A 19,114-nucleotide genomic window follows, 5' to 3' on the forward strand; every position below is an offset into this window, starting at 1 on the left:
AAGTGGCATCTTGAAATCCTGTTGGACTAATGTCGATATATATTGATATTTGAGGCAGTTTCTCCACTTTTAATAGTTAATGTACATGTATATCTCCAAGGACCAGACCACCTCTGGCTGGTAGCATTTTTGAGTGATTTGTTAATCAACAGTAGTGTCCCATATTCAACTCCCTCAGTGTGACTGCAGGCCCTATATAATGCCCCATATGATGGGTGTTATCTCGGACAATTATCGTACATTTGGAATCACACATGTCTACAATCACAGCTAAAGTCTTCCGCTTATTATGGAAATTGTGAAGGATTAGGGCAAAATTTGAACAACATTCCTTTCGACAGTTCAATCAAGAGTGATCGCCAATTTGGATCGCTGTAAATTGATCTACATTGGAGCTAGTGATCCAATATTTAGAAAACTTCAGACACTGCAAAATATGGCAGCACATTTAATCTATAGATCTTCCAGATTTGAAAGAGTTACCCCATTGTTCCTAAAACTTCACTGGCTTCTGGTTAGGGCACATGTCATATTAAAAAGTTTGTTCTTTAACTTTTCTAATTCTTCATGGGTTAGCTCCAATTTAAATGTTTACTCTCATCAACCTATCAAATAGGAATTGTTTCAGGGAGATGCTATATGATTTTATATTCTTCATGTTCAAAGACAGTAAAGTACAAAATAATGTTTCAGGCCAGTTTTTGAATCAATCTACTTTTTGGTGGAATTCTCTATCAGTGGTTATAAGACAAACACTGAATTACAATTTAGAAAAAATGCTTAAACTTTTCATTTTGATGATGTACTCCTAGGAATGCCTAGCTTCTTGTATATAAACTGCACAGAACTCTGGGGCAAGTGCAGGATAGAAGTGCCAATTGTAATTGTAATGCCAAACAATAGTAAGGTATTACTATTGACAGCAAAGGGTTAGCTAATTTCACATCCAGGCAGTACTGGACTAGTCAATAATGGTAGTTCATGGATTTGACCACTAGGGGTAAACACATGACAGGAATAAGCATGGTGCATTTAGAATAGTATTTGTAAATATGCATGAGGTAATCTGATACGTGCAAATATGCCTCAACACCCAATATATGTAAATATATCTCTTGTATATTCACTGGGGATATCCCTAAGGCTTTTCAGTTTGGAAGAGATAACAAAGAGGTAATAACAGAGATTATAAAATCAGGTCTATTTATTATATTCTAAAAAATCTGGCTGAAACAAATCTGCACAAAATTACAATATAGCATATCATAAAACACAACTAGCAAGCAAAAACATATCACAAAATATAAACAGCAAACAAATTAAAAGACATCATAAAAATAAAGTAAATTGGGAATGGTTAATTACTCCCACAAATGGTATTAGGACATGGGAACACTCCAGGAAACTAATAGGTGGTAGAATAAGTTAACAAGAGTATTTTGTATCTAACGATTAAGCTGTGGAATCTGTTTCTAGAGAATGTGGTCAATATATCTAACATAGCTACAAAAGGAACTAGACAAATTCCTAGTAGAAAAGTTCATAAACAATTATTAGCCAAGTAGATCTCAGAAAACTACAATATCTGCTCTTTGGGATCTGCTGAGTCCCTCTTAGCACCAAGACTGATCACTGTTGGTCTTGATGGCCTTTGCTTTGACCCATGTTCTTATAAACTCAGTGGTTGGCATTGCTTCAAAACGAAGCCTGTAGTGTTTGAAGTTATAGCAAATCTGATACAAAATCACTCTTCTGTATTCAGATGTTACTTTTTCGAAATCATATCAAACATGAAACATGTGCCCAGAGACACACGGCCTCTTTTACAAAGCCGCGCTAACGGCCCCGACACCCATAGAGATTTACAGGGCTTCGGGGCTGTTGCTGCGCGGCTTTGTAAAAGAGGCCGATAGAGGCAAAAACAAGGGGCGAACCCCAAGAATGTCACCTCACCACCTAATCATCACATATTCAATATATTTCAGTTCATATCAAGAAGTGTTCAATATGCTGTGTAGCCACAGTTTATCACATTCTCATGAAGTCAGAAGTTCCAAAATAACAAACTTGTCTTAAATTATAGGTTCCGACGTGGCCCGTTTCGATCCTGCGCCAGGGAACCAAATGCTTGATTCTAAACGCTGTATCAGAGGTGGGATTGTCTCAAAAAAATTTAAATCATTTTAAAGATGTAACCAGCAGGCTTCCTTCCTCTACTAGTTTTAACTCAGTTTTAACTGGTGGAGGAAGGAAGCCTGCTGGCTACATATTTAAATGATTTAAAAATTTAGAAATATTATAAGCGATAGTATCATATTTTCAATGAACCTGAAATCTGAAGTTAGGACAGCTAGTTTATCTGAGTACCAATGCTGATTATTGGCAATACCTGAACACCTTCTGACTCTACCCCCAAACCATTCTGGTACTACTGGTTTTGTAAAAGGGATAGAGAGTATAACCAGAAAACAGGCTAAGCACATTAGCAATTATATCAATAGAGACTGCACAAGTTTCAAATAGTGGAGAAAAAGACCTCATATCTTGGTCTAACAAGTCCCGCTTCGTGAGACTGAATACCGTATTTTACAGACCAAAACCAAGAAAAAAAAAATTTGGTTCAGAATTTTTTTCTTCTTGGTTTTCCTCCTCTACACATAGGTGCGTCTGGTGCTGGGAAGCCAAAGCCCGAAGCCACCTGAAGCCCAAAGTTGCCAAAAGCCCAAAGCTGCCAGAAGCTGTCCGCAGCCCAATGCCGCCAGAAGCCGCCCAAAGCCACCCGAAGTCCTCCCCCCGGCACGACCAGACAGGTAGTACAAAGGTCGTGCTCCTGCATTCTGCGTCACTCTTCTAAGACATAGGCAAACGGCCAGGAGACCACGCTGGACCATCGCCACTAAAAAAGGGGGACGCACGGGTGCGTAGTGTATTCGGTCCATAAGACACACCCTCTTTATGGGGGTGGAAAAAGTGCATCTTATGGTCTGAAAAATACGGCATATTTTTTACATACAGTATAGGAACAAGATATTGGAGGTCTTTTTTTTCTCCACTGTTTGTAATTAGTGCAGCCTCCATTGAAATTGTATAATTGCTAAAGTGCTTAGCCTGTTTTCTGGTTATACTCACTATATTTTTTTTAGGCCTTTCTACTGCCAGAGCGATCCCTAAGGAATATGAGTTATTTGAAAGGTGGTGGTGGTGGTAGGGGGGGGGAAGTAAGGCAAAAGGTGAAGGAATAGTGCCAAGAAGGACACAGCTAGTACTAATGCTTTATGAAATGTGTTCAGCTTGCCAACATATTCTCTAGGGATGAAGCTGTGATTAAACGGTCTGCTCCACATAACACCCCAGATTCTCTTCTGAACAGGTGCCTTTAACATATTAAGTGGCTCTTTTGCTTACCCTGACCAGTTGCTCAGGAAAGGGCCCCCTTGAGTTTTCTGGCACGTTGACAGGTGGGATCACCCAGTCCCTCTTCTGCCGCCTCAGTCCATTGGGATCTCGGTGTTGTCGCCAAGGTAATAAAGTGCTGCCTGGCTGCTGCAGAACATCCGGTGGTGGGTTAATTTTTCCTTCTTGCTGTTTGGAGAAGAGGAGAGGCAAAAAGAAAAAGTGGTCATATAACTGTGAGGAAAAAAATAGTCAGTTCTCAGGGCTATTGCCAGAGTAAGGCTCCTGTTCACCCTTGATAAAAATTAAAGATTTTTACTGGATAAAAAAATAAAATGTGCCCTACTGACACTTTAAGGGGGAAATTCTAAAACCAGCGCCTAAAAGGTGCCTAAGTTGATAGAAAAACACTTAAATTTGGCAAAACCGGTCATGGTTGAAATGCCTACTTATGTCTAAATAAAAGGCACTGGAATCATGCCTAGGTAGCCACTTTAGACCACAACATGCCAAAGTAGACATGGCCAATGCCAGAAGTGGCATTAGGTGGTCTAAAGTGGCTATGATTCATTCAAAGATAGGTGGCTGAAACGTAGGCCTGGAAAACCCTGGCTTACATTTCAGCTGCCTATCTTTGCTGGGGGATCCTGAAACTAGACCGCAGCTGCCATCGTGCCAATTAAGCTTTTTAAGTTAGGTGCCTAGATTAGTTCGGTGCACCTAGCCTATCTAGGCACCTAACTTAAAAAGCTTAATTGGCACGATAAATTAGTATTTTATAATTGGTTTTAATTAAAATTAATTGGGTGTTACGCACCTATCACTTTCAAGTAGGCACCCAACCCAAAGTGCCTACCAGAAAGTAGGCGTGGATAGGGGTGGATAATGGATTTGTTTTGCGTGTGGGCACCTAAAGTGGATTTAGGCAACAGTATTTAGGCCAAGAAAACCATGGCAAAAATAAGGTACGCCTAAGATTCAGGCACCTACCAGTACACAAGTTCTCTGTAGGCACCACAAGGTGCAATTCTATAAATGGCGCCTAACTGAAAACTAAAGTGCGTTATGCGTCACATTCCTTCGCGCCTATGTTTTAGGCATTGTTTATAGAATCAGGGCCTAAATACTTTTGTGTTAACCAGGAGCAGGTATTGTATGTTAATCTGAATGTTAAAACATGATCTGCAATAGAAAAGAGAGGGGGTTAAAACTGTGCAAGTCACTGTTGGCCAATTTTTTAGCCGATTGTGTAACAGAGATCAATGTTCCAAAAAGTTTCCATGCAAAGAGTGTCACTTGACTGAGCCAATCAGGGCCTTGGGCTCCTCCCTCTGTATCCGGGAGGGCCTTAGGCATCTGAGCCAATCAGGACCTTAGGGCCCCTCTGTGGCACCGGAAAGGGGAAGGCCCACAATTTTACAATGGCGGGCCTGAGAAGCAGGAGGGGCATCCCTCCTATTGTCAACTAATTTTAAGATACGGGGGAGTTTTGTGTGTGTGTGTGTGGAGTTTGCAAGGGGGGGCGGGGTGCATCCATTTGCAGGATGAAGTGGGAATCCCTCCTGCCAATTTTCTTTTTAACAAAGGGGAGCAGGGAAGGGAAGTGGAGGGGTCAGTTGGGGAGTCACCAAAGAAGGAAGGAGTGGGGTAATAGGCATCCCTGCTGTTTCTTTTGGTACAGACCATTTTTTTTAATGGGCACCTCTATGCCCACAGGAAAAAAACATGAAAAAAACAGGCAGACCTGTCAGCTTTTCAGGGCATCAGTTGTGTGGCTGGTTTTAATATTAATGCCCTCATTTGCATGCCAGAATCAGAGAATGAGTGATCGTACGGAAAACCACGTGGTGAGCCAATTTGTGCATCGGGTCGGCAAATATGATCAGTCGCTAAACCAGTCAGACTGGTTTAGCGACAGTCGTTAAGACAATCGGAGCCTTTAGTGCATCTAGCCCTGGGAATGCCTCCAGTAGAGGATGCTTCCATGCAGTAAAATCCTGTGTTGAGCCACAGTAACTATAAATTATACTGTGGTTTAGCAAAAGGGCCTCAATAATTTGTCACATTTGGGATACAGAATTAAATATCTTTTTTTGATATGAACAGATTCCATGGAGCTTTACAATTTGGTAAATAACCTTGCTGAGGCTACAGAAATAAGCAGGAATCGGGGGGAAAAAAATCAGAATTTGGATTTCGTGCACAAGTGATTTCCAGGGTGCAAGAAGATAAATGCCATGCAGACATCCTGAGAGGGTATTAGACTGTGTACAAATGCCAACAAATTAATGAATTGCTCTGAAATTTGCATCAGAGCAAAGGAAAGAATAAAATGTGCCATCCTCACCACTTTTCCCTTTCCTACTGTTACTAAAGGTTTTAAAGGTGGGGAAGACCCTTGAAAAGAATGAAAATCTCGAGCTGTCAGCAGTTAAGAGAATATACAGGTGTGAAAGTCATAATTCCCATTGTTCATCTTCTACGTTACTGTATAATTTGCATACTGTTAATAGAGCATGCATGGTATATCTGAATAAGCAAAGATGCTTTTTTCCCCCTGCTTTGAGGAACATAGCAGTGATTATTCCAGATAATCTAGCCGAGTTGTTTTCCAGAACACTTTGTGTACTCTTAGCTGGTCATATTTTCAGGACATCAACAATGACTATTCATGAAGTGTTATCTGCATATTGTGGAGGCAGTGCTTGCAAATATCTCATGCATATTCATTGTGGAGTTTCTGGGCATACTTTACCGAGGGATAAGTATGTGGCAAGAAAAGATCAAGATCTCCGGTTCCCAAACCCAGTCTTTGAGTACACAAAGGAGAGATGTGTGGCGCAATGGTTAAAGCTACAGCCTCAGCACCCTGGGGTTGTGGGTTCAAACCCACGCTGCTCCTTGTGACCCTGGGCAAGTCACTTAATCCCCCCCATTGCCCCTGGTACATTAGATAAATTGTGAGCCCACCAGGACAGACAAGGCAAAATGCTTGAGTACCTGAATAAACTCATGTAAACCGTTCTGAGCTCCCTTGGGAGAACGGTATAGAAAATTGAATAAATAAATAAAATGTTTTTAGAACGTTTATAATGAAACTGACTTTGCATGTATTTGGCATATTTTAGTGACTTTTCAAATCAAACTTGCAGTGGAGTTCTCCATAATTGTGTTTGGAAACTAGGGTCCACTACTATTCAGGTTCAAGTACTATGATTTAATTCCACAGCCACTAAAAACAGTCACAACTTCTACAAATTTTGCATTGTACCCATGAAACTCAATTACCAGTAGAACATGCTTCTATGATAAGTTACCAGATTTGTTGAAGCAAAAAAAAGAGGACACATGGCCCCCGCCCTACTCTACCCCAGCCCTGATCCATTTCACCCCCAGATCTGCCCCCAAACAAACCTTGTCTTTTCCTTCCCTGAGCTCAGGGCCGCATCTAGAGGGCCTCCAAGCATGAGCGGATGTGACACAATGACATCACGAGCATGAACACGACATCATCACTGTGCATTTACGCATGCTTGGAGGCTCGTCAGAGCCTGGGACTTCCAAAACCTGGACAAACTGCTAGGTTTTTGAAATCTGTCCGGATACCTGGACAGTCCTCTAAAAAGAAGACATGTCCAGGTAAAATCTGGACATCTATGATTTTATACTTTAAGGTAAAAATTAACATTTTTCATGGATAAAAGAAATGCTGGCTTTAAAACACCAAAGAGCAGCAAAAGTGAGAAGACATGTATTGTGGGTGGGGAAAATAAGCTACACTTAGAGGAGTAGGCCCAAGCACTGTAGGGGAACTCTGTGGCACAGTAATTAAAGCTACCGCCTCAACACCCTAAGGTTGTGGGTTCAAACCCACACTGCTCCTTGTGACTCTGGTCAAGTCATTTAATCCCTCCCAATACCCCATGTACATTAGATAGATTGTGAGCCCAAAAGGACAGATGGGGAAAAAATACTTTGAGTACCTGAATAAATTCATGTAAACTATTCTGAGTTCCCCTGGGAGAATGGTATAGAAAATTGAATAAATAGGCCATATTTTATAAATGGTGCCTAGATTGTGCCTACTAATGCCTAACTTAATTGCTTTAATCCACCTTAATTAGTGGGGTAATTGAATAAACCAAATTAAAAATACATTTTTAAAATGTAGGTTCTGCTATGCCAGAATCATGCCTACAAATGGTGCCTAGCGATGCCTAAGGTTACAGTAGACATGTCTAGGGGCGGAGATGCCCTTAGGCATCAATAGGAACTGCTATGCACGATTCTCTGAAAAACGTAGGCGGCGGTAATGTAGGCCTTTGAAACCATGGCCTACATCATCAATGGCTAAGTGTTTTCTAAGGAGCTAGTAGCAATTCTGTTAAAGGTGCCCTCGTGTGACTGATGCTGGGCCGATTTAGGCACCGTTTGCAGAATCTGGGGCCTGTGTGCTTACAAACATGCAAAGATATTTCAGGAATACGCATCCTGCTTCAGAATTGGCCCAGAAAGTAATCTACATTCTGTGGTGTTATAGACATTAGACAAGAGTCAGAATCTTTTATAGAATCTACATACTGTTAAGAATGCAAACACACTTTTCTATATCATTTCCATTAAAAATATTGGGGCCAATATTCAGACCATGGGAGGCAACCTGGCCTCCTTCCAGCAGTTCGCAGTAAAACCAGCAATTCAACGCTGGGGCCATATCTGGCCACTGGCATTGAATTTCTGGTCTAAGTTCAGCCACAGTAGACATAGTTGGCCTAGAACAGGGGTGCCCACACTTTTTGGGCTTGCGAGCTACTTTTAAAATGACCAAGTCAAAATGATCTACCAACAATAAAATTAAAAAAAAACCACAAAGCACACTGTATGCAGTGAAAATGTTAATTATCATTCCTATTCCAGGGTTTTTCAAAGAGGTCAAAGCAGATGACTCTATGCACTGTCACATCACTAACAACCATACAAAAACAGACAAATACCCACCCCCTCCCTTTTTACTAAACCACGATAGCAGTTTTTAGCGCAGGGAGTTGCGCTGAATGCCCAGCGCTGCTCTCGACGCTCATAGGCTCCCTGCGCTAAAAACCTCTATTGCGGTTTAGTAAAAGGGGACCACAGTGTAAAATATAGACAGCAGATATAAATTCAGATACATTTTGATCATTAAATTTAAAATAAAATCATTTTTCCTACCTTGGCTGGTGATTTCATGAGTTTCTGGTTGCACTTTCTTCTTCTGACTGTGCATCCAATCTTTCTTCCCTTCTTTTAGCCTGTATGCTTCCTCTCCTCCTGACCTCATTCCCCCCCCAACGTTTTCTTCCTCTCTCCCTGCCCTCTCTTTCTTTCTCTCTTCATGCCCCCTTTCTTTTTTTCTGTTTCTCTTCTTTCCTTCTGTCTCCCTGCCTGCCCTCTTTCTCCCTCCCTGCCCTCCCCCAAGCCACTGCCATCGGATAACAGGCCCCCAAAGCCGCCTGCCGCCAGCCAAGCTCTCCCTGCTTCAGGCCCACCAGCATTCCTCTGCCCGACATCAATTCTGCCGTCGGAGAGGAAGTTCCGTTGGCCAGAACTTCCTCTCCGACGGCAGAATTGACGTCGGGGAGAGGAAGGCTGATCGGCCCAAGATCGACCTATTGGGAAAAATGCTGCCGGGTCCTGCCTTTGAGGAAACAGAAAGTAGGCAGGACCTGGCAGCAAGAAGAGCAAATCGCAAGCTTCACTGACCTGTCCCCCGCTTTAGCCCGTGAACGGGGCTCTAACATGTGCATGCCGGCTTCCCTTCTCTCCCCCCCCCCCCCCGACATAACTTCCGGTTTCAGAGGGAAGAGAAGGGAAGCCGTACAAGCACACGTTAGCACCCGGAGCATAAGTTCTCCAAGCCGGTTTTTTAAAAAATGTTGAGCGGCGGCAGCAGCAGCAGAATTCAGGAGCGGGCCAGTCAGGAGGGGAAAAAAGAGAAGGGAAGAAGGGAACCCGCTCTGCGATCGACTGGGGTCGCCTGAGCGAGCGACCTGTCGATCGCGATCGACGTATTGGGCACCCCTGGCCTAGATGATATTTATCGGCTGACCAGCTAAGTCATATTGGCGAAAAATAGATCTGCCTTTTTAGATGGGTCTATCTGGCTTGGTGGCTTATGGCCTGGCTGTCCTGAGAAGGCCCGCTCTTACTATTAGGAGCTAAGCAGTATTGGGCCTGGCTAGTACCTGGATGGGAGACCATCTGTGAATACAAGGTGCTGTAGGCTGAAGGGTCCTATATTGGGCAGCAACGACATAATGAGGCTGCACACTGTGCATGAGAAGGCAATGGCAAACTACTCCTGTAGGGGTTTTGACCACCCTGGGCACTGTCTTGGCAGAGGAACCGATGCCTCTCCTCCTCTCTGCCCCCCTCACATTTGCTGGCACAAGCGGTATCTACCACTTCTGGTTTGTGCCGACCTTGGCTCCCTTCTGATGTCACATCCTGGTCACGGGACAAGGATGTGAGGTCAGAAGGGGGGCCGAGGCCAGTGCGAGCAGGAATAGGCTGCTCACACTGGTGAACATTTCAAGAGGTACACGCAGGGTGCTTGAGTAGTGGGGAAGAGTAGGTGCGCATGGCGTGGTGATGCTGGGTGCCTCCCTCTCTATGCCACTGATCTGGCTGCTAGACCTAGTTGGTCAGCCAATGAGTATTGGTGCTGACCAGCTATGACGTGCAACATAGCCAGTGATCAGGATATTCAATGTTTATGTTTATTGAAATGTTTTAGACCACACTTTGTTGTAGCATCAGCATACTTTATAAATATTTAAAAAAGAAAGGAAGAGCATTAAAAACAAAAGCAAAAGAAGATAAAAACAGTCAAATAGTTGCCTCAGAATGGACTCCCCCTAAATTATACTATTGTAGGAAAAGCTAAACCAAAAAGATAGGTCTTCAAGAGATACCTAAATTTAGGATTAGAAAGTTCAGAGCGAATCTCAATCGGAAGAGAATTCCATAAAATTGGAAAAGAGGCATAAAAGGCAGAATTACAAGTTGAAACCAATCGAACTAAATGAACCAAAGGTAAGGTCAATTGATGAGCAAGACCTGAGCGCAAGTTACAAGTTGGACTGTATGGAACTAATAATTTTCCCAAATAGTCAGGCTGACCTGATTGTAACACTTTAAAGGCTAATGTTAAAGCCTTAGGCATCAAATGATATTTTGTGGTAAGCCAATGATACTCTTTAAAAAATAGAGAAATATGATCATACCTACGAGCATTAGCAAGAACTCAAATAGCAGTATTTTGTATAGTTTGTACAGCCAGCTATCTCCCACTGAATATCAGTGGTTAGCCAACTTAGCACTATATAGATAGCCAGAAGCCATTCCAGCCTGCAAAATAGCGCTGAATATCAAGTGGATTCAGGTGCATAGCCAAGGAGGTTAGCGCCTGGGGCAGTGGCGCCTTGCATCGCCGCGCCCTGTGCCCCCGACTTTTCCCTGACATCTGAGCCCCCGCCCCCACATACCTTTTGAAATGTTCGCCGGTGCGAGCAGCATTTTCCAACTGCTGCTCGTCCCAGCCTTGGCTCCCTTCCGACATCACATCCTGGTCCTGCGACCAAGCAGTGATGTCAGAAGGGAGCCGAGGCCATCGCGAGTAGCAAGTGGAAGATGCTGCTCGCGTTGGTGAAAGTTTAAGGAGGTCTGTAGAGGGGTGGGAGAGGAGAGACATTGGTGCCCCCGCAAAGACAGCGCCTGGGCCAGTCCAACCCCCCCTCCCCCTTTGCCATGCCACTGAGAAGATTGTAGTTAATTTCAGCCCCCTGCAATTATATGTTCATTTAATTAATGGGGTGATCCCTTTCCTACTAATTTTGAACACTAGTATTTCCCAATTTGTCTATGCCTAGACTCGGGGATCATAAACTCTTTAACTCAATCCAGGTGGCAATGAAAGCGGAAGTGTTTTCCTTCATTTGAGCTGGAAGGTTATCAGTTATTAACACTTTAATTTCCAAGGGGTTAGTTCATACAAGACTATAGCCCTTGAACAGAAGCCTAGATCCATTAAAAAAGCATCTTTCAATCTGAAGTGTACAAATGTTTTTCAGCTCATGTGACAATCTCCAGAGACACCCTCTTTGGATCTGTGTGCTGTAGGTTACAGACAGGTTCAAGCAAGTCACAGCCAATGAATGTAAAAGCTACCTAGAAATGAAATAAATCCCACAGCTCTGTGAACACCAGAATAATTAGCATCAGTTCCTCAAGGCAGCCTGGACTCTTTCTACTTTCATAAACGATTCATTGGCAAGTTCTTATAGGCAGCGCCTAACCCGCTTGTCACCACTTTGTACATTTATATATAATAGCATCATCACTCTGACATCTGGATGATTAAATTGAAAAGTCCTGTCACCTTCTTGGAAAAAAAAAATGAACAGAGAAGATATAAATTTGTCAGACTATAGATTTATTTTGTCTTGTTTAAAATAAGTTGTAGATCACGCATGGTGTCTGCTGTTATTCACAGGCTGCAAGCCAAACATGAGAGCCTCCGCTCAATCTGAGTACCAGGACTGCCAGGACTCAAGCCACCAACCCCACGCACAGGAAGAAAACACAGTAAAACTAGAGCTGGGTTAGGGTTGAAAAATTTGGACCCCTAGACCTGCCCCCAGGCCCGCCCCAGTTCCACCCATCCCCGCCCCCAAGCCTGTCCTCGTTGGGCAGGAAGGCATCTGTGCATGTGCGGAGGCGACACAATGACATCACATACACCCCTCCTGCCCGATGGCAATTTGATAGAAGCTTTTCAAAACCCGGACAAAGTGCCGGATTTTGAAAAGCCATCTGGGGAAATCCAGATGTCTGCTAACCCTAAACTGGGTGGAATGATCCTAATCAGACCTCAGCCTTCATTTGTCACATGTTATATTATCACTACTATATTGATGTTCACAGTGTCAGAGGTGTTAAGGGCAATTCTAGAAGGCACAAGCTAAAAGTTATGCACTGAACTCTGAAGACTTTCTTCTTAGAGATCAGACTCCACAGGTGACCTCTTGAGGGGAGGAATGCTGGCTTGGTGCCTAACCCTCAGTAAGCCTGGTTCTAAGAGAGAGGTTGTAGAGGCTCAGCATTAAAGACAGTTTTCCCAGCAACCTGTGAACTGCATATATAATTTGCATATATTTACTTGAGGAGAGAGCTGTTGACTAAAAGGCTTCTTTGGATCTGTTTAGGGACCTTTTTGAGACTTTGGGGAGTAGTAAATGGGAGAGAGGCCTAGAAAACTTAAAGTGCTATATTTCAAGGGGGTGTGTGAATCCTCTCATCCTAACTGAAAAGCGTTCCAGGCAGCGATTGGCTGGCCCAAAACTTCCTCTCTGACGTCAGAATTGACGTCAGGAAAAAAGCTTCTGGGCGGCAAGAAGAAGGTGCAGTGGCGGCGGGTGGATAGGGGGTTTGAATCGGCGCTGGAGGGAGGGAGGCTGGCAGGCAGCGGTGGTGGTCTGGGGGAGTTGAATCATGCGCTGGAGGGAGGGAAGGAGGGAGGCAGGCGCAGCAGGGAGGGAGGTAGGCAGGTAAGCTTTGGCGCGGCAGGGAGGGAGGGAGGTAGGCAGGAAGTTTTTGGCATGGCAGGCAGGCAGGTAGGCAAGCTGGCTTCAAGGGAGGGGGTTGGACAAAGGCTGGAAGGCAGTGAGGGGGACATAGGAAGGAGGCACTGGGGGACTAAGGACATGGAAAGGAGGCACTGAGGGCACTAAGGACACAGGAAGGGGCACTAAGGACATAGGAAGGAGGCACTGACAATTAATAGATGCACTGACACGCAGCTCCTGATTGGTGAGGTCCAACTTCAGTGCAGGAAGAGGCGGTCAGAGCATATCGTGAGTGATTTCCTTCACTCGCCGGCGCTCCAGCTGCTCTCTTCTGCCCGGTCATTCATGGTTGGAAAATCCACGAATGACCGGGACCGCGAACAGTGAATGACCGGGGGAATACTGTACTTAGCTTGATTTGCAGCTACACCCCTCGGCATTCCTCTAGTTAAATTTAAGCACAACCATTATCAAGCACTTCGGTGTAGGTGAATGAAGAATTTGAGTTCATTTTGAACAAGATTGGTGACAACACAGAGTATTAAGTCCAACTTAGACATTTTCAGCTGGACGTCCAAAGTTGGAGGGATAGAAATGGCTATTTTCAAATGGCAAACTGCTAGATGTCCAAATATAATTATATTTTTTTGAAAATCATTTACTTAAGACATCTTGGGTACTGGGACGTCTAACTTTATACCCTATTTTTGATCAGAAAACTATCCATGTTGAAAACCATTTGGACATGGGAGGGGCCAGCATAGTAATGGACTGACCATATAGACATCTGAAGATAGCAATGGAACACCTTAGAGAACACTGCTGTGAACCTCACCTTAAGGATACCAGATGCATATCTCATCATAACCCCCTTATAATTTATAGTGAACCCCCCAAAAAAACCCACAAAAAACCACAAAAGAATAGCATTTATGATTGCAGGTGGCACATAAATGACAATATATAGGGTTTGGGTGGGCTCACACGTTCTACCATAAATGTAGTGGTTAGAATGGCTTATGGGCCTGGGTCCTCCTCTCTATGGTTCACTAGCCCACCTACCAGGCTATTTAAGACACCTGTGTGCAGCTCTACTAGGCTTCCCCATACCAGATGCTGCTGTTTTAGAGACAGGTATGTACTTTTTTATTCTCATTTCTGTGTGGGGGTGTCTTACCTTGATGCTTGCAGTGGTCATATGGTCAGTTTGGGCACCTTTGTGGTACTAAAAACGTTTCTACAACAGGTCTAGTTCCAAACGGGTAAGTTCCGTCCAGGATGTCTTGCAAAACATTTGATTATCGCTGTAAGACGTCGAAATCTAACCAGCCCTTAGGAAGGCCCAAACCCACCCATAACACGCCTCCACTACGCCCATCTTGTGGTCTGGACGCACAGAGGCTGGGACTACGTTTGTGGCTATGAGAAGACATGTTATGAACACTGATGTTTATTCGCTGCTAATCATTATATGTTCTTGTTTTTTATATTGTATTTTTGTATGGTTTTATGTTTATAATGACATTTATTATGTTTGTTGATTTGTACTTTGCTTTGTATATGGTGAATAATAAATAAACACTCATTATAACACAATACCTTGTAAGACATTCAGAAAGGCATTTTCCATTATCGGCACTTGAACATCCCGGTGATTAGGACGTCCAGATGCCGATTTAGGATGCTTTTTGGACATCTATGTTTTTTGATTATGAGCCTAATAGGCTAGGAGAGGGAGGACATTTTCTTTTTTTTTTTTTAGTTTAATAATTTTTTATTGAGTATTTTTAGAAAATACAGGAAGCAGTTCAAATACATAAGATCAAAATAAAGCTTTCTGTATAAAGAACCTACAAATCTATATTCAACTATAGAGGAACATAACAGTAAGAAAGGTTCCTACTATTAGAACTGCATGTGAAGAATATATAAGAAAAAAGAGAGGGAAAACAAAAAAAAAAAGGGGGGAATAGGAAGAAAAAGTAGAAAGGAAAAGGAAAGAAAAGGAAGACAGGAGTGTCTACGGAGCAGAACGTACATAGGTATCCAGGAATGACCAAGGTGATTTGTTAAGCTTCAAGTTCATGGGGGTTCTGGATGCATTTTTTTTCTCATATGCATAGGATTCAAATCTATGACACATACACAGAGAGTTCCACCAAAAAGTATAGTCTAATAATGAAGATGATTTCCAATTTTTCAGAATGTGCATGAGAGCAGTCACAAACATGGTATCAATGAGTTTAGGAGGACAATTTGATTGTGCAAAGCAGGGATGTTGAGAGCGAAGGATTACAATGTCCATAGAGATCTCTTCCGAGCAGTTAGTAATAGATTGTATGGTGATCCAAATGCGAGTCCAAAAGGAGCGGACTAGCGTACAGTGAAAAAGCATGTGGTCAAGAGTTCCCACTTCTTTTAAACAGTTCCAGCAAACAGAGTCTTGTTTTAAGTTGGCTTTCCACATGCGAATTGGAGTCCATACTGCATGCCACATAATAAAGAACATTGATTGTGAGACTCTAGAAGATAAAAGTGGGTGATTTGTTGAAGACCAGAAAAGTTCCCAATCAATGTCAGAAAGCGGAGTAGTGAGTATAGTTTCCCAGTGTTTCATAGAGTGGGGAGAAAAAGTGAAGGAGTGATCTCTTAAAATACTATAAAAAAGAGATATCGCCTTGCCTTTTAGTAGAGACAGTACAGACCAATGACGAATAGTATGGATGGAAGTCATGAAGTCAAAACGTATATGCACAGAAGACAGTACTTCAGTGAGTGAAAGCCATTGTGAATAAACAGAAGGAGGTAGCGAGTATGTAGAGCAAATTGCATCAAAAGGAACAGACACAGTTGGAGTAGACAATTGATGGGCAAACCATAGACCCGCCCGCTGCCATCGTTTCCATGAGAGGGATTTACCATGGTTTTGGATTTTAGAATTATTCCAAAGGGACATGAGTGGACTATCATAAATTGAGATCTCAGCCAATTTATCTAAAAGATGAAGAGCATGTTGTGTTGAACTCAACAAAGAGTACCTTCTCAAGTGTCTGGGAATTGACACCGTTAGTAGGCAGGAGGTGTGTAAAGGCTTGCATAAAAAGCACTCCATTTCAAACCAGGCAGGAGGATCTTGGAGAGAGGAGTCAGTGAGCCAGTAAGCACCATATTTAGCTAGTGAAGCAATATAATAATGATAAAAATCCGGAAAGTTAAGACCACCGTTAATCTTAGAGGCTTTTAGCTTGGCGAGAGCAATTTGAGGTTTTTTCTTGTTCCAAATGAATTCAGATAGCTTCCTATTTAGCCATTGAAAAAATGACTTTCGGCATAGAAGAGGAAGCATAGAGAGAATGTAATTAATTTGAGGGGCCAAAGTCATTTTAATGGATGTTATTCTACCCCACCAGGATAAAAAAAGTGGAGACCATCTAGATGTAGTATTTAGAACTATATTTTTGACTTTGGATATATTAAGATCTTGAGCATGAACCGGATCTTTATGTATTAAGATCCCCAAGTATTTCACAGCTTCATGCGACCATGAGAAGGGAAAGTGAACTAGATCTGAGGGGAGAATATTATTGTTCAGAGGGAAGATCTCTAATTTCTCCCAATTGACAGAATAACCGGAGAGGAGGGAATATTGAGTGACAATATGAATAAGGTGAGGAAGAGAGACTAGAGGGTTCCTAAGAAAGAATAAAACATCATCGGCATATGCTGCTAATTTGAAGTCTCTATTAGAGGAGGGTATGCCTTTAATTAAGGGGCATTGTCGGATAGCTGAAAGGAAGGGCTCCAACACTAAATTAAATAGAAATGGTGAGAGAGGGCAGCCCTGTCGAGTACCTCTGTGAAGGGAAAATTTATTAGCTAAAGAGTTATTAATCAGAATACGAGCTGTGGGTTGGCGATATAGCGTTTCTATCCAATCCGTGAAGAATGAGCCAAAATTATACCACTTCAGGACACGGAAAAGAAAAGACCACTCCACCCGGTCAAAGGCTTTTTCAGCATCAATAGCTAGGCCTATTACAGGGTCTGACATTGTTTTAGCGTGAGTGTTAATATGATGAAAGAGACGCAGGTTATCTCCTATATATCTTTGTTTAATAAACCCTGTTTGATCTTTATGTATGAGAGACGGGATTACTTTGGTAAGTCTTAATGCAAGTAGTTTTGCCATTATCTTATAATCTAAGTTAAGGAGAGAAATAGGGCGGAAGTTTTTAACCAAGGTGACGTCTCTATCAGGTTTGGGGATTACTACAATTGTGGCCTCAGTGAAATTGAATTGTTTGTCCAGAGTGGAGTGGAGGAAATCATAATATGTAAGAAGGTAAGGCGCTAAGAGGGCTCAGAATTGTTTAAAGAATTCATTAGTAAAGCCGTCTGGGCCTGGGGCTTTCCCAGCGGGTAAAGAAGATATGGCAGTTTCAATTTTCATATGCTGTCCTACAGACTAAAGTTGCTTATAATATGACTCCCATAATGGACAGAACCTATTCTTTGGCCTTTGCGATTACGGTTCAGGGTGGGTGGTCTATTTTCCTAATTCCCAAGCTATTGCTATCATGAGAAATAACAAAAAAAAAATTAACAAACAGATTAGGAAATAGGATCTAAATTTCTGCAAATTGTGATTTGGAACAGCTCAGGGAAGCTTTTAGTCACTGTTCATTTTACTAGCTAAAAAAATAAACTAATGCATTTGATATCATACCACTATACCTAGCAATACTCAGGCCAGCCAGCTGGTATCTTTCCCCTTCCAGTCAATTTGCTTGGGAGAGTAGGCTGCTTCTGGCTCCAGAGGCACTAGAAGGTATTATCCAGTAGGGCACATCTTCAGGCTATTTGCAAAATAAATGCTCGCTGTCAGTCCTGCTTTGGGTTGGGCGATTTTTTGGGATTCATTTTAGCTTTCCTGTTCATGCTCTCGCAATGAGTTCTCAGCAAGTGGATGTTCCAGAAGAAGGAGTTTCATTCCGAAACTGAAGCTCAGTTGAACCATCTTTATGTTTGAGCCATCTTCGAGTTTGTCTACAGTAGAACAGCCCTTTTGAAACGAATCATCCCGCTTGAAGCGTCTCTAGGAGTCCTTACTGATGTCGGATCTCCTATTGAGATAAGTTCTTCTTTATTTTTTGCTAAAGCTGTGCTAAAGTTTTCATGTTTTTCAAACACTATGAAATATATACTTTTTTTTGATAATTATTAAGTGTGCTTGCACTATTTATTTTCACTTGACCTTCGCTGCACCCATGAAGACTCCATGATGGTGTGGTGTGCTGGGCTGCGGCCCATACACAGGTTGAAATATTAAACGTTGTTTACGTTTGTTTGACTTATCAATCCACACTGAGGTCTTCTCACTAAATTTATTAACTTATTGATATTATATTTAAACTGTGACACTCTAGAACTCATATTGTTATTGTTAACATTCATGCCGTATTTAGGGAAATGTGCTTTTATGCTAGTTATACTGTTTGACGGTATGTCTAGGTACATTTTTCAAAAGGCTATTAACCCTTGAAGTCAGGCCCTAAAATGAGACATCGAACATGAAGCACTCAAAAGGCCCCTTTCACAAAGCCACGGAAGTGATTATTCCGCAGCAAAAGCACTGAAGCCCCTACGAACTGAACGGGCTTCGGTACATCGATCAGTATAAATTCTACATTATATACGATTCAACCAACAATTAAAATATTGGGAGTCATTCTGGATCAGCATCTGACCATGAAAAAACAGATAGATTACTGGGGTACACAAGGGTAATTAAACGTTATGGAAATTGCATACCTTTAGACCCTATTTTGAGTTTTTTGCTTTTAAACTTCTGGTACAATCTTTGTTACGGAGTCTTTTGGATTACTGCAGTATTGTATATTTAATAATTCCTAAGAAAGACACGGTCAGACTCACACTGATTCAGAATACAGCAGTTAGAATGATCTATGGTCTTAAAAAGTATGACAATGTAACTCCATTTTTTTTTTTTTTTTAAGTTCAATAAGTTTTTATTGAATGGAGGCTCATGTTTTGTTTAAGCTCGGTTGCTTTTGCTATAAGGTTATGTATGGTACCGCTCCGTTTTAACATAAGAATTG

General features: G+C 42.3%; 1 protein-coding gene across 2 annotated transcripts in view; it reads right to left on the bottom strand.

Moving 5' to 3' along the window:
- CDH4 (cadherin 4) overlaps positions 1–19,114 on the bottom strand; it is a 1,411,847-nt gene that overhangs the window by 415,402 nt on the left and 977,331 nt on the right. For both annotated transcript variants that reach the window (XM_033963168.1, XM_033963167.1), the window contains exon 4: positions 3,406–3,582. In XM_033963168.1, coding sequence (XP_033819059.1) covers positions 3,406–3,582 — 177 coding nt within the window. The remainder of the gene's footprint in view (positions 1–3,405; positions 3,583–19,114) is intronic.

This window comes from Geotrypetes seraphini, chromosome 11, assembly GCF_902459505.1.
Source record: "Geotrypetes seraphini chromosome 11, aGeoSer1.1, whole genome shotgun sequence".
NCBI classification, from domain to species: Eukaryota; Metazoa; Chordata; class Amphibia; order Gymnophiona; family Dermophiidae; genus Geotrypetes; species Geotrypetes seraphini.